Source organism: Podarcis raffonei, chromosome 5 (assembly GCF_027172205.1).
Source record: "Podarcis raffonei isolate rPodRaf1 chromosome 5, rPodRaf1.pri, whole genome shotgun sequence".
NCBI lineage: Eukaryota > Metazoa > Chordata > Lepidosauria > Squamata > Lacertidae > Podarcis > Podarcis raffonei.
Genome location: NC_070606.1, coordinates 56,589,902 through 56,605,944, shown reverse-complemented (window position 1 = coordinate 56,605,944; position 16,043 = coordinate 56,589,902). Strand labels below are relative to the sequence as shown.

The window sequence follows — 16,043 nt, the reverse complement described above, 5'->3', positions numbered from 1 at the left end:
CCATTCATTAAAACTTAGACCAGAAAAAAGTGTTAGTCTTTAATTTTAGTTTAGTTTAGTCTTTTGCTTTCTACAAATATACAGATTGGTTTGGACTGACCTCAAAGTCCACATAATTCAATTATGCTCCATTCTCTCCCTCCAGTTTAATTGTGTTATAGGAAATTTAGGAGTGTAGCTAAAGAACACTACACATTTTCTGGCAAATACGTTGCTTCTTTTCCTATCCTTGTGGAATTTTGTGGGCTCCTCACCTTTGCTTCGCTCCACATCCAGCCTCTTCTTCATTAAAAACCACAACTGATCGTCATTAATATCCCCCTGTACTGCTTTATATCTCTCAGAATGTACAGCATGTACGTTTTCAACTGTGTTGGGTTGAACCTGCCAGCGGCTGGCTTGGGATTCAAGGATATCCACCCGGGATCTCAGCTTCTTCACTTCTTCCGCTGAAAGAGGTTAAAACAAAGAATTAGATGATCATTGGTTTTACTATTTGCACGTGTGAATACAACTTTAGTCCCCACCCCATGCCTCCATTCTGCTTTTCCAGAACTGAGATGAAACTTAGGGGTCCTCCAGACTGCTGTTTTATCGCAGGTGTATTCTTCAACAAGTTCTTGATTCAGAAATGGTATATTACTGGTGGATTTATTCTGCTTTTACTTGCACTGTGAAGTGTCCCCAATGCTACTATATTAGCACTATCCAGAGGAACTATAGAACAACAAAAACTGACCAAAAAAACCCAAACAAAACCCAGACCATTTGTGATAGAAAAAGTTATAGGGTTTCACCAGGAAGTTTGGGATATGCACTGATTAGAAGTGAAGCAATGTGACTGCCCCCATGTTTTTGCAGACACAAAAAGTATTGAAAGTGAGGTTTTGTGTGACCGCCCCAATACCATAATAATCACAAATAGTTATGAATGTGGGGAACTTACTGAATACAAAATGCCTAGGGGTGGGGAGAGTGCAACAGAAAACCTTCTTGAATTGTGGGAAATTTAAATCAATTCTGATAGAGAGAGATTTTTCCAAAGGAGTGAACAGTGGATTCTCAGAGGAGGATGTATGTGTGTGTGATATATATATCAGCTGGTAGAGCATGAGACTCTTAATCTCAGGAATGAGGGTTCAAGCCCCATGTTAGTTATACACACCCAGAGCATTTTACCTAGGAAATTCTATATCATCATATGACTGGCCAATCAACTCAGATTGGTCAGTTCTCTAACCGAAGTGAAATATGTAATTAAGTTGAATTGTTCCTTTTCAGTGAAGGCATCCTTCCTGCATTGCTCATGGGGAGAAAAACAGAATGGTACTTGGGCTTCCCAGGTTCTTCACAGAGAACTTTGCCTAGATCCCTTTCCCCCAGTCCTAAATAATTTAAGACCATGCTCTCATCATAATCAATGGCTTAACTTTCCTCCCCATGTTTGTTTTGATTGCTCAGTAGTAATTGGTACAGAGTACTACTTGTGGGCTTCTTGCAGACTTCCCATAGGCACCTGGTTGGCCACTGTGACTACAGGATGCTGGATTAGATTGGCCTTTATCCTGATCCTGTTGGTCTCCTCTTGTGTTGTTACTAAGCCATCCCCTTCCTTAGCTGCAACCCATCACTTCTCCTGTTCACTTGTAATAACTTACCCAGAGCAATAAGCCCAAAGAGTAGACCAAGGAGAAGCAGCCAGGCTAGCAGCAAGCCTAAGAGCCACTTCCACCAGCTGCAACAGGAGGCACAGGGGCACCAGGCTGGAGCAGCTCCTGCTCCACCACATCCATCATCACCTCGGATTTCTATAGTGAGAAGAGACATAACAGTAAAAGCAGGTTAGACAAGGGAGCATGGCTCCACAAAGGTGTAGGCTGGAAAATGTTCCAAGGTGTCCCACACAAATGTTTGTCAAGATTCTTTTACTTACTGCCTTCCACTTAATGATTATTAACCAAATTTATAAATTGGCCTTCATCACATAGAAATTGCATAGCACTTTCCAACACCACACACACACACACACACACACACTTTGAAGTTCTCTCCATAATGGTTTCATTTGGGAATCATGACAAACCATGGTTGATATAATGACTGGGATGAGCTGAGCCCCGTCCCTTTGGTTCATGAACTCCCCACTATTCCGTCCCACTATTCCTTTCTCCCCTAGTACAGCTCTAATTAATCACATTTAGCTACCACCTAAACTTAACTTTGGGTTTCTGAAACAAGCCAACTTCAAAACTGCAGTAGTGTGAAGATGGCTTCTTTCAAACAAGCCATAGTTAGGATTAACCATAGTTTGTGGGGCTTGAACAACGTGTCACACTGTAGTTATTTTAAAAAATGGAAGCAAATGCTTCCAAACTTCTTCTCCTTGTGGCTATGGAAGGGAAAGGGCACACCAAGTAGTGGGAGGTTACTGCTCATTCCCACCATGGATCAGTTATGCTTCAACATGATGTCTGAACACAGCCATTATATTTATCTTTCTTTAAATGTAACATCCCAAACTTGGTGAGGGTTTGTGTCATGAAGTGATTAAAATCACAAGAAATGAACCAGAACTCCCCAGTTTAAGTCTCTGCCAAAATCAAGGGGAGTAAGAAAGATTTTAAAGCTTGACAAAAGATTTCAAATAGCGTTACACTTCCTCTGGGGAAACTCTCTAGCAACTGAAGTAAGGGAGACATCTGGGATTGATATTCGGGACTCAGTAAAAGTACAAGAAAACACTAAGTGAGCTCTTGTGCAGCTTCTGTTCGCTTGGGAGGCATAGACAGGAGAACTCCCTGGTGGGTTGTGATTGCAAGTTGCAATCCCCAGTGGACTGGAACATTTCTACTGGAGTGTCATTGACTTTAGTTGGCATGTTAAGGAACATTTGAGCTTTGGGTTATAGTTCTGTTGTGCCTCTGCATATCAGCTGTTAGCGGGGCTACATTTTACCTAGTGACATTTTAAAGCTATAATCACTATAAAAAGTTGCTTCCTTTCTAAGGCAGACACACTCACCTGCATAAGTAGCTTTGTCCTTTGTTGAAATAGATCTTAGTCCTCCTATTAGAAAAACAAGAACAAATGCTAAATAGTCTTCCTACATGCAGCCACACTATTTCTAAATGAAATTCAACCAAGGGCGACAGCTGCCAATCCAAACAAAGGATCATGAGAAAAACAGTTGCAGTGTGGCTTCACTGATCAGATAATAGGGCCACAATTATGCAATTTTCATCGTTAAGGGTGGTAAGTATTAGACAGGTTTCTGCAACCCACATAGGAATTTTTTAAAAATGAAAAAGGATAAGAAACCCTAAAAATAATGGTGCAGAAGCATATGCAAAAAGAGAAAGCAACAGTTGCAAACACCCATGCACAACCACAAGAAAGATACCTTTAAAGAAAATGTTTTCCCCCAAAAAACCCGACTCACCCTAAAGCACTTCTTTTACCTCCAGAATGACTATAGCAACACCTCAATTATTTCCTGCACATGGCACTTTCTAGCACATGTGTATAGAGGGGAAAACATTGTTTTATCATGTATAGGTGCCAAGAAGCCACAAATTACATCCAGTTCTCAACACATGATTCCATGGTACAATAGCCACCTACACAATTTTCATGTATGTTAGTGTATACAAGAACACACATATTTATTTCTTTAGCTATGTTGGAAAAATATTATTCCCACTTCAAGGCAGAGAATCAGAGGTTTACCATTTGTTTCTGATTTCAGATAGGAATCTCCGGCATAAGAGGAAGAGAAAGCTTGCTTGTCTTTCTTTAGGGTGTCTTCTGAATAACAGCCTGTAAACAGCCCAAACAAAATACATTTAGAAGTATCTCACAGTAGATATCACACCTGGTATGTCTGAACTGACCAAGTTCCACTACCTTTGGAACACTCTTCTTCCTCATTTATGTTGACTTAGTTATTATGGGGTGATTACGTTGTCTACCAAAAATATGACTCCACTACTCCCAGGATAACCACATAGCCACTGATTTTGTGAATACACAGGGACTGTAAACGAGCTCTCCACACTTCAGATCAGGGGCTTTAGAAGCAAACCAGAAGTGACTGGGAGAACCTTTTGGCAGATGCAACGTGCACTGCTCCCACAGATGCTCTCAATGGCAGCACAGACGGCTGGGCTAAGAGCCACCACAAGCTGGTCACTGGATACCTAATGAGATGTAGCACAACCAACCCCTGAAAAATACCTTGCATACATGCATCGTAGGACCAGTTCATATGTTACCACAAGAGTTTTACATAAACTACTTATAGTTTTTGAATATTTAGTGGTATATGAATCTTGATAAACAAACAAACAGCATGGGAGCTGGGAGTCAGTTAACATTTGCATGGGAAGGAATTATGCTGTCTCCCCATTTAGACCTTACTAGAGTAGTATAAAACTAGACCATAGGAAGGCAGCTTCTACCCCACCAAAGAAATGTCTGAGTTAAGTCTAAAGTCGCCAATGGGTGTGACACATGAGAACGAGGCAGGAAACAAACCTCCACTGAGCCCAGTGCCGGAAGCACTGAAAACTTTTCCACTGTCCTTGGTCATAATCAGCAGCTCCACATCTTTCTTGGGAGCCACGTTCTCTTTCTCTAGGAGCAGGAACTTGCAGTCCTTGCGCAGGATGTCATCATTCTGAGAGCCTGTGGTAGTGGCAGCTGGATGCCATTGAAAAAGGTAAAAGTAAATGAAAGCATGCAACTATTGCACAATAGCCCTATGAATATCCAAGCTGTTGGCAGGAATCTGCCATTTCCCTGTTCCAGCCTCATCATATATTTTGGGGACCGGAACATTTGGATTTCCATATTTAGGGGACAATTTTTTAGTGAAGATCTGTCGGCTGCCAGACTACAGAGTTTGGTGGCAGACCATGCTAAGCGGGTAGCATGCCAGATACACTACAAGCATGGCATAAATGCCAGGAGAAGGACTCAGACATGCTGGCGGAGTGGCTCCACAGGCAAAAGTTTGGTCTAGTGATTGCCAGGAGGACACAGATCAAGTTCTGAGGCTGTACATATGCATAGATCCCATCTTGCAGGGGAACCCAAGTTCTCTTGGGAGCAGTGTGCTGCTCCTTGTCCTGCTGAATTCATGTGCTGGAGGCACCATGGCACCACTGCACTATGGCCATGCCCTCAGATCAGCTGGCATGGAATGCCTCCCTCTGTTCTCTGGCTGGTGTGAGTGCATAGCATCTGCCATGCCCTGGGATTGGTGGGCATTGCTGGTGTTGCCAAGGATGCATTTCTGAGGCATTTACATTTTTTATTCCCAAGTGCTTTCTCTTTCTATACTGGACTGAGCACGTGTTGGATAGGGCAGTTGGATAGGCCGGTGTAGCAGCAGCTTATCCCTGGCCCCAGTGTAACTGCAGTAGAGGATTGCTTTGCCCATTTTCAGACAGTTATTTAAAATTCCACAAATGTTGGATTCAGACAAAATGCAAATTGGGTTATGAATTTATGCTGGGTAGAAAGACATTTTTGCTAACACTTTCAGTACATATATAACAGGGGAAAGCTCCAGCTATTGAATTCCTGCCATAGTTGTTAAAGGCACTGGAACATGCTAGAAAGAAAAAAAAGTAAACACCCTGTCCAAAAAGGATGTATCCAAAGTATATTTCTGCTAGGGTCTTTTGGCCCTTTCTGCTGTAGGCTCAAATGTAAATTTAAATATTTGGACTATCAAAATGTCATTTTCAGTATTTGGACTGTATAATGTCAATTTCAGTATCTAGACTTGTAAATGTCTTATTGCATTATGTGCTTTGACACCCTTGGCAATGCTAGCAAAGGCACCAAAAGCACCAGCATCAGCAAAAGCACAGGGTGGAAAAAGTCTATATGGGTGAGAACAGGGAATAAATCCCATATGGGTGACAGCAGGGTTTGCTGCTGTCTTGATTAAAATATGTTCTTTTTTAGTGATAACGGGTTCATGGAATTGCCATGCAAGCAACTGCTGCCTTTGATTTATCCAACAAAACTATGAAGAAATGTTTCTGTGAAGACCGTCTGGCATAAATTTTAAATTGGGGACAATGATATCAGTTTTGCAATTAGACTTCATGATGTAAATCCAAGTCAGCTCCCCTTTGAGAAAAATGGCTGCAAAACAGGCACTAGGGAGATTAATCTGTTCTCCAAGTGCTTTAGTGCACTAGGCCTTTATTCTTATTTTCAAAATGCAGCAGCTGCATCTAGTGGACAATCTGGATAACAACACACATTGGTAGGGGCTGATGGGAATTTCAGTCCTGTGATATCTGGAGTTCAGTTTAGTTCCCAACATTTCTACATCAGTTTGCAATCCTTTTTTTTTTTTTAAAGTCAGCATTTTAGTGCATATTTATCCTAATAGGCTTTTTTTGGTATGCAATTTTTGCAAGGAATTTTCCCTAATATAATGTATTTTTATATTGTTGTGTGTTTGCGGGGGGTGGTCAGTCTGTATGAGGCCCGAGTCCCTTCTAATCCCCTGCATCCAGAAAACATTTCTATACATGAAAAAATTGCCACTAGCATGTCCTCAGTAGTGCCTATGATATCACTAGTGACACAACCCCACCTCCCCATTCCATGGCAGACATGTGTATACTATGGATTGCAGAAAAGGTACCATTCCATCAGTTATATAAAGACTGGTTTTCCATATAATGCATAATGAAAACGAAGACTCACCAGTTGTAGATGAGGTGGACACACCAGTGCTAGTCACGCCATAGCTCTGGGTTGTATTCTTCTTTGCTCCATATGCTGTTGCTAATAAAGGAGGAGAAGAGAAAACTTCAGTTCACAGTTTGTAGAAGCCAAAGAAAGAGATCTAGACATCTGCTTCCCCAGCAGCACCATTTATTTATTTTTTGAGTAATAAGCAGAAGAAAAGGTATTTCTCTGCAGAGAGTTGCAAGTTACTAATAAATAATATTTTATTTCCTTTTATTAAAGTTCAAAGCGTTTCAATGCAATTATCCAAACAACCCTTATAACAGCCCTGTAAGGCAGGTGAGTAGTATTGTGATAACTTGGCAGTACTTAGGTACAGTGTCTGCTGTCCCATCTCTACTAATCCTGTTTGGCTGTTCGGACTCATGGTACTCAGCATGGGTTTAAGCATGGTTCCCAAGTAACCTGCCTGGTCCCTGGTTTTAGCATGCCCTACTCTCACAAACCCCTAATGAAAAAATAGTGCTTGGCAGTGGAATCCTATACATATGTACTCCCAAGTATGTGTATATGTTGCACTGTGATTAGCATATGGGTATAAGTGATTGTTTCATCAATATCTGGAGCATTAAGGAGTTGCTTTGTACTCAGTCAGACTCTTAGTCCCTCTAGCCTGGTATTGTCTTCTGCACAGACTAGCAGTTGTTCTCTGGGGCTTCGGGCAAGAAAGTCCTACCTAGAGATGCTGCGGCCTTCTGTATCCACAGCATGTGTTCCATCACTGTCTATGGCTAGGGCCAGCCTACAGCATTTTTGCTGTGTGAGATGAAGGACCAGAAAGCACCCCTTCTCTACTCCATGTACAAAAGCCAGCCAGAGGGGCTGCTGAATCTTGCTTCAACAGTAGAAATGGGACAACTTCTTTCACTGCATCTGAAGCATCAGGCTGTGTGGCATACACAGCTCTGTCCTCCAACAAAGTGGAGTGTGTCATGAGACAAAGGTTCTTGAGAGCAGAAGCAGGCAAGACCTAGGCACGGCCTACGAAGACTACACAATCATTTCAAGCCTGCTAGCTATAACTGTTAGCAGTAAACTGGCAGGTCACAGTAACTTGTGACTCATCTTGGGTTCCCTATAAATGTAACCAGCCATCTCTCTGGGCCTCAGTCTGTCTTCTGAGTCAGTCTCAGCTCAGTATGTGAGTGTGTTGTTGCAGACAGAGTGGCTCCAGGGCTCCAGTTAATCCATAACTAAGATCTGTGCCTCTCTGAAGACTAAGATAGCTGCTATGAACACTCTGTGTATGCTCTTTAACTATGCTGTTTCTGAACAAGTTTATTTTCTTCAGTAAAGTTTTATTCTGTTTATGAAGAAGACTCTGATTAATTTGATTAATTGACCATTGCGCGACAGAGTGGAGGCGGGTATCAGGAAGAACAATCAAGGGGTTGTCATTGCTGCCTATCATAATCTACTGCCTGAGGGGTTTATTTCAAGTTGCCAAATGCTGGGGCCAGGTTTACAGCCCAGTGCCTCACTCGGAGCATCCAGTCACAACTGAAGTTAGTGAATATACATAACATCAAACTGTCTACAAAGGCCTGTCTGAGGCTAATCCATGGCCAGCATGTACAGAAATAAGGTTTTAAAAATAGTCCACGAGGAGCTGAATTTCTCAAGTACATGTATGTCACCCAAATGGCTCATAAACTAGGTATTTTCATAATGTTCTGTTACCTTACCTGCAGTTGTGGTTGCAGTATTGGCAACACCAAGCGTGCTTGGAGCCAGGTTGTTCTGAACACCAAATACTGCAAATAAAAATATCCTGGGGTGAGGTGCAAGTTTACTAAAAACAAACAACAGCCATAGTGACTCACCACAGGTAAGAATGGTCTGAAATTAACCATGCCCAAAAACTGAAGACTTCCCCTACACTGCACCTAATAAACTGAGCTAGTCTGTCATGTTTCGTATTCATTTCTAATTGTCCTCTCAAGTGCACAAGTCTCTAACATATTATGCAGGAATAAACTTTTAACTTTGGGAAATAGCTTGAAAGTTCTCTTTACAATTCAAAGTTTAGAGGAAGGGTGTGGAAATCTTCCTTGCTGATTCCTAGGTTCTGAGAGACTTGCAAAGCAAGGAATTGCTATGCAAGCCTGGGTGCAAGACCTGAGGGCTTTGCCCACTCACCTCCTGGCTTGGGTTACAGGTAAGGACATCCCTCTGACTGGCACCCAGGCTCAGGGACACACTGCAACATTTGTGCTGCTCATTTCATTTGTATTTATTTTATGTATTTTTGATTATCTTCAATAAATACTTTTTTTTAATCCTCTGCTGCAGGAGTTCTAAGGCATCCCTCTAACAGGCATTTCTGTTTACAGAGCAGGAGCTTTAAATGAATCCCACAAACTAGTCCAGGTGCGCTGATGCCACTGGCATGAAGAACTGGAGACCAAACCCTTTGCATATCCCTCTCCCGATTGCCACGTATCTTGACAGTTGGGATCAAGGAGGGAGGGAGAAAACGCACCTGTGGAAGAACTGCTGAGACCAGCATGCAGAGCTGGGGAACTGGGAGCCAAGTTGTTTGGGACGCCAAACACTGTGGGGGAAGGTAGGGAAAAAAGGAAGAGACTGTTGACTATGTAGGCGAGGTCAGAAAGATTCCAACACATCTGGGGCGTGACACAAATGACTTGTCCTCTAGCAGAATGATCAGTAAACTTTAAACTTTCCCATTTGAAGTCCACACACTGAAAGAAGTCTCTAAAACATGGCAGAGGGGTAAACTGTGACCCTCCAGATGTTGTATCTGGACCGCTCCTGCCATCAGTGACCATTGACCATATTGGCTGGGGCTTATGGGAGCTGGAGTCCAACAACATCTGGAGGGCCAAAAGTTTACCATCCCTAGCCTAAAACCACTGCGCTTTGCCCTTTGCAGACGTCTACCCTAATCTTGCAAGCTGTTGTTATAGCTGGCTGCTTCACAACTCTTCTTTTACTGGTACTCAGTTGTACTTTAGAGCCATCTAAATTTGCTTTACTAATTTTAACATTCCATTGAATAATATATATGTCTGAAGTGAATGAGTTCATTAGAGGGCATACATCCCACCCTGATCCGATATACTGTCCTCAAATTCCATCAGTCACTCAGGCAATTTGGCCAGAAGGGGCAATTTCTTCCCAACTTCCAATATGGTTAGCACTTATACCTGTACGGTGAAGGCAAGTTCTGAAACCAACTGAGGAATGGCAATGAAAATGTAGGAAAGCAATGATGGTGCAGAATATCCACACTGCATGCTTCCTTCGTGGTCTTTAAGACTTCTGGTATTGAGTAACGACAACTGGCCACCTCATGATTTTCAGAAAAGGTTATCTCGGAGCTTGTCTGCAGAATTGCTATGGCCGATGCTGTGAACGTGTACCTGATCCAGTAGAATGTGCTGCCGTGTTCATCAAAGAGGAGCTTTGAGTCATGTTGTTGTGGTAGCCACCGAGAGACGACCCTGCAGGCAGGGTGGAGGACCACATGTATGGTGGGAGTGCCGCATTCAAGATGGTCGTGTCGTATGTCCCTGACACTGGAAGAAAAATCAACAAGCAGCATTAAAAACCAAATTTCTTTGTATACAATGCATGATCCTTAGGCAATGTGATTTCTTTTTCTGTTCCTCTCACCTAAACAGCACCATAAAATATGAAACTTGGTCTAATCTGTTGCTGGTGTTTCCTTTTTTAAAAAAAAAACACAAGTTTATATCTTCAGAGTTATAGAGAAAAGCATGAATATGTGCTTCAAATTGGTTTTAAAGCAGGCATGGCTAACCTGTGGCTCTCCAGATGTTGTTGGGCTGCAACTCCAATCAGCCCCAGCCAGCATGGCCAATAGTCAAGGATAATGGAAGCTGTAGTCCAGCAACATCTGGAGGGATACAGGTTTCTCATCCCTGTTCTAAAACATCATAAACTGATGGTGATCCCTAGCAGAGTTTTCAGTGGCCATGGAATTGGACATCAGCAGAGATCCCTTGTTTGATTAAAATTCTTTCCTTGCCCTCTTCACATTGAGCATATTTACTTCCTGCAGTTGCCTCCTGCGTCCTGACCTTCTAGTTTTTAACTAACACATCTGCCCTGGTCTTTAGTCTAGAACAGAGGTAGGAAACCTATGAACTACAGCTCCTCTCACCTGTGATCATTGGCCATGGTGGCTGGGGCTGATGTGAACTGGAGTCCAGCAACACCTGAAGGGCTATAGGTTCCCCATACCTAGTGTGAAACTACTTTTGATGAAACTAAAAAAAGAGTCTTGCAATGGTGCCATTCAATCATTGCCAAGAGATAAAGGACTGAAGCCGTTATACTTCACTCCACTTTTTGGATATTAGGAAAAAGCATGCACCTTTGAACAATCCTGTGATCCTTGCACTGTTAGCCAGAAAAGAAGACATACATTTGCAGCCTCTGCCACCCTCTCCACCTTATTTTGTGATTTGATAGATTAGAAATATGCTGGAATTCCTGGGATCCAGCAATGAGATACCTGATTGGCTGCTCTCTGTCACCATTTTGGTTTCCACAACAGCTTTTTTAGGTATCGGGAGTGTGCTTGATGGGGACCGAGTTGGGCTAGCACTAGCTGACCGACTTCCCCGAAGTAGTCGTTTGACATCGTCCAATTCTGTCCCTAAAAGAGAAGAGAGATATTGGAGACTTAAGCTCAAAACCTGACAATGTAGGTAGAAAATTAAAAGCATGATGTTGGTAGAAAATTGTATGCTTTATATATTTGGGTCTTAAAATTGACAGTTGCATCTGAAGAGGGATAGAGCTGAATGGTGCAGGCCAAAGCTACACACACACTATACCTTTGAAGCATATTCTTTCCCTCAAAGACTTCTGGACACTGTAGTTTACCCCTCGTAGAGCTACAATTCCCAGCAACCCTTAACAAACCACAGTGCCTAGAATTCAGGGGGTGGGGGGAGAACATGTTTCAAACGTGCTTCAAAGATATAGTGTGTATGCAACCCTTGTCTCTGTTCTGGCTGCTCCACCTCAACATCAAGCACGCCTCTTCCCTTGAGGCCACAAGTAATTTCTTCATTGGATTATAGTAATCCTTGCTCCTCGTGTATTTTTGTCATCCCCTATACAGTTTCCGGCTAACAGATATTAGGAAAATATCAGATGGCATCATGGAAAAAAGGGCTACCAAATGGTCAGAGGAAGAGTTCATCACTACAACTACTGGATTATTAATCAAGGAGATTCAACTACCCTTTGTTCAAGTCCACAAAAAATAGCTCAAGCACTTACACCTGGTTGATGGAGAAGCACTCTGCAGCCTCACTCGAATTTCACTCTCTGTACAAGACAAAATGAAAGAAGGGGCTTATTGTGAAGGGAGAGGTAATGGTAATTGGATACCCTGTACACACCTTTGGCATGAATAAGGTTCACTGCTGCTGGTTGTTAGCTTGGCATTTGGTATGTTCTGTCAGTATTAGACCACATGCAGCAAAGTTTGATAGGAATAGAATACTAATTTCTCCTACACCATGGCTTGTCTAATCATTTTTTATGAGTTTATTATTATAATGCAATGGTGACAGCAACTTTTATAAAACTGCACTCTGATTACATTCCTAGAGCTCCCACCAGCCCAATTTTCCTTTTACATAATAAGTGCTGACATTTCAAAGTGTTGCTTTCCACAGTAGCAACCTGCCATGCCTCATCATAGCAAACCACTTTTAAAAAAACTTTTGTGACTTGGCCTTAAAGAAAAAAGCTTTCAAAACAAACAAACAAAAAAACCACTTAGCATGCCCACACACTCTTGGGCATGCCCAAATTAACTCTTTGGATCTCTGCAAAGTGTACGGTATATTATATCTTACCACGAGTTTGGCTTCGCCCCCTGGTAGCAGAGGAACCTGTGAAAACCAAGGAAAATGCAATTGTTTGAATTTTATTTTGAAAAATTGTGATGAAGATGAGAAGGTTGACAAAAATCCAGAATACTTTTGGGAAAAGAAGGTTCTTTGAATAACCTGCTTTACAGGTATAGCATGTGTACACATCCTTAGAAAACACTGGAAGAATGATTTATGCTTCCAATGACAGGGGAATGAGATCCTATATCACCCTTTATCCCCCTCCGATGCCACCCAGCTTCCTAGGGCCTGATCTGATCTGAATCTGTATTGCAGCAGTTCAGCCAGGAATGGGAAGCACTGGCAGTACAGTGGTAACTGGCTCTTGGGCTTCCTTTCAGCTTCCTGGGACTCTGGCACAACAGAGATGGAGTGCTGCCCGTTACTTTTGTAGATCAGGCACTTGCACATTATCCCCAAATATTAGACACATGCATTTCAGCTTCTTATCTACTAAAGCCAGAACTATTAGAAAGATTCCATTTCTTTCTAAATGCAAAGCTCTGCACCAGATGGAAACATGACAGCTAAGAAATATACTCAAATCTGAGTCATTTCCATAATTCATTCTAGTGCAAGAGTATAGGGATTTTTCAACATTTTGAACTCCCTGACCATAAGGCATTTAATATGCACCTGCCCTCAAGTTGGCCTTCATAGTATTAATAACAGAAATGTACCAAAATCTTTTCTTGGAAACTCTGGAGAGGAATTTGCACTGGAGCTCCCTGCAGGGAAAAAACAAGAAGATTTCATATTAAAATTTAACTGCCTATGTTATATGGAAAGGGGGATTTCAATAGTATAACGTATCAGCATCGTGGTATATAGAGTATCCTGTAGTTATCTCTGGAATTAAAAGGTGTCCCGAGGACGTATGTGGAAGATCTATTGATTAGTCTGCATGAGAAGTCAGGAAATGATCTTGGCAAAGTGCAGAGAGAGGATTATCACTGCTGACGAAAGTGTTATGTTAGACAAAGGATTACAGTGCTATACTCCAAAAAGGCTAAAAGGATCATGAATAGATATGACAATGGGGTGTGACTCATTGGAATAACAAAAGGGTCAAAAGTAGCAGAAGTACTGTAAAGGGCAAGTATACACTGGCCAGGTTCACATGTCACGGTAAGCCAAACCATGGTGTCCCGAGACCACGTAATTGTGTTGGATCCCAGAGAGGAGCTTACACCCACTTTGCTTTTCTCTGGTTCTTTAAGCACAGCACTGCAGCTAAACCGAAAGTTTGGCTTAGCTTGCAATTTGGGATTGTAGTTAAGGTCTCTCCTCCTCAAACACCATCTGTAGCCAAGGCTTGTAATATGGTTACAGACAGTGGTTAAGCAAAAAATCAAAATTTGGGTCAGCCACCAAAAAAATAAAAAAATAAAAATTGGGTAAGCTAGGACCAGGAAAGATCAGAGTGGGTACGAGCTTCTCTGAAGGAATGACCACATTTGTGAGGTCCCTGTAAGCCAGAGTTTGTGCAAATGAAACAGGCTTCTAGGATAGTTGAATAATTAGCCAACATAATCTGTGCACCCCTTAGTTTCCTTGAGACTAAGATACCTTCATATGCTGCATGGCGAGTGGAATAGGTTTTTCGTTCAAAGGTTGAGCCTGGTGATTTGGTAAGAGTAGAAGAAGGAGTGATGGCTTGCTTGTAGGAGGAAGAGGAGGTATTCGTTCTAGCATTTCCACCTACAGATGAAACAAAACCTCCTAAAATGTATGTACAATCGACCAGACTGTGATGGAAATGACAGTCTGGTCTTTAATTTAATATTTATTACTTAGAAAAGGAAGCTTTTTCAGCTTGAGGGTCACATTTGCTATTGGCAACTTTTGGGAAGGAGGGAAACAATGCCAGGGTGGGCTGAGCCAGAGACAAAAGTGGACCCAGCAAACGTTTAACCTTTGTACAGCAGGCTAGTTTGTACTGTACACATGGTCGTAAACATCTTCCATTCAGCCAGCAACAGGCTTTCATCCAGTATAGTGCTAAGTAACAATCCCGTCAGCTCAAGGGTTTACACTCGCACAACAGACCTGTACCCTGCTCCTCCTCCCACAGACACCCTGAATCTTTTCTGGGGGGGTTCCCTTAACCCTCCAGAGCAGATTTGGGTGTGTGTGTGTGCGGGGAGTGTGTGATGAGAAAGAGGGGGAATCCCATTGCACAAGCATAAATCCTTCTGCTAGGATGGTTACTAGCCTTTAGAAGTCAATGACATTTGGGGTCTCATATAGTCACTTAGGGGCTTTACGGAGTATTTCAGTTTCACACAAAGCCTGTGTGGTTTGCTACACATTGCAAAATTTGTTGAAGTGTGGATTTTGAAGAATGAGTGTGTCTTGGTTTGCATATTGTTTCAGGAACTGTGAGTTAAGTAGGTTTGCCTTTAAATGCAAACTAAATCAAACCCCACCCAAATCCTACTTGGAATAGTGTGGTTAAAATGTGGTTTGTTAAAAGTCCTGGTCGCTGCATATATTTCTGCTCTTGGATTTTCATGAGGTCTCCAAAAGCAGAGGGATAGCTGTGATCTAACATGATGCAGTCATGTGAATACTGGGTGAATGCCATGCTCCAAATTATGAAGAGAGAATGTACCCTTTGTAATCCCAGGAAGAGGGGTGTTCTCATACATTTGCTTGTACTTCTGAATCTGGTGTCATTCAGTGGCTTCCCCATTAAACTGTTTGAAGAACAATGAACTTTTGTGAGGAAGCCTTTGCTTCCCTCCTCTGCCCTGCTCTCCAATTTTTACACTGCCTTGGAACACACAGACTTAAGACACAGAAACATCAAGAGTTTATTAACTCAAACTGCTCTGACTCTTTTAATGTGGCTGTCAGCATCATACTTTCAATATGGATTCCTAAAGTATGTAGGGAAATTGCAAAAAGCCATTTCAATCAGGACCGTTACAAGAAAACACGCTAATGTGTTCCATGTTAATTAACTAGGGGCGTTACTTCTCCTTCTAGGAGGTGTGCGTGGCCCATGGAGAGCTTTACACCTGGAAGGTTTTATAAAGTTTCATGAAGTTGTGTGAGGTCTGTCCTGTCTAGGCTACCTTCCAGTGGTTCTGTTGGGGCTGGACTTTGGGGCTCCAGGGGTCTACAAATGACTGCTACAATCCAGGGGTCTTCAAATGACTGCTAGCAATGATGGCAGAGGGTGCCCTCTGCAGTGAAGTGCTTGCTGAGGCTCCAGCAACAGCCACCACCTTCATTTCCCCAGAGTGTCTGCACAAAAAAGAGGAACTTACGGGAAATGGAGATGGTGGCTATTGCTGGAGCCTCTTTAGTAAGGAAAATGGGGTTTCTTCCTGCTGGAAAGGGGAAGGAGAGCAGTGACAGGGT

General features: G+C 42.3%; 1 protein-coding gene and 1 long non-coding RNA gene across 4 annotated transcripts in view; one reads left to right on the top strand and one right to left on the bottom strand.

The window, feature by feature from the left end:
- Window positions 1-16,043, bottom strand: part of COL17A1 (collagen type XVII alpha 1 chain) — a 58,918-nt gene that overhangs the window by 32,136 nt on the left and 10,739 nt on the right. For 2 of the 3 annotated variants that reach the window (XM_053389279.1, XM_053389280.1), the window contains exons 5-18: window positions 14,244-14,375; window positions 13,355-13,402; window positions 12,639-12,674; window positions 12,055-12,102; window positions 11,279-11,422; window positions 10,161-10,316; window positions 9,257-9,328; window positions 8,460-8,528; window positions 6,730-6,810; window positions 4,534-4,698; window positions 3,727-3,816; window positions 3,022-3,066; window positions 1,659-1,808; window positions 255-449 (exon numbers count right to left, since the gene is read on the bottom strand). In XM_053389279.1, the coding sequence (XP_053245254.1) occupies window positions 255-449; window positions 1,659-1,808; window positions 3,022-3,066; window positions 3,727-3,816; window positions 4,534-4,698; window positions 6,730-6,810; window positions 8,460-8,528; window positions 9,257-9,328; window positions 10,161-10,316; window positions 11,279-11,422; window positions 12,055-12,102; window positions 12,639-12,674; window positions 13,355-13,402; window positions 14,244-14,375 (1,431 nt within the window). The remainder of the gene's footprint in view (window positions 1-254; window positions 450-1,658; window positions 1,809-3,021; window positions 3,067-3,726; window positions 3,817-4,533; window positions 4,699-6,729; window positions 6,811-8,459; window positions 8,529-9,256; window positions 9,329-10,160; window positions 10,317-11,278; window positions 11,423-12,054; window positions 12,103-12,638; window positions 12,675-13,354; window positions 13,403-14,243; window positions 14,376-16,043) is intronic. The other variant, XM_053389282.1, reaches the window with a different exon arrangement.
- Window positions 6,777-12,233, top strand: LOC128414264 (uncharacterized). Its single transcript, XR_008330626.1, has 3 exons — window positions 6,777-7,053; window positions 9,067-9,340; window positions 11,894-12,233. It is a non-coding gene; the product is annotated as an uncharacterized LOC128414264 (long non-coding RNA).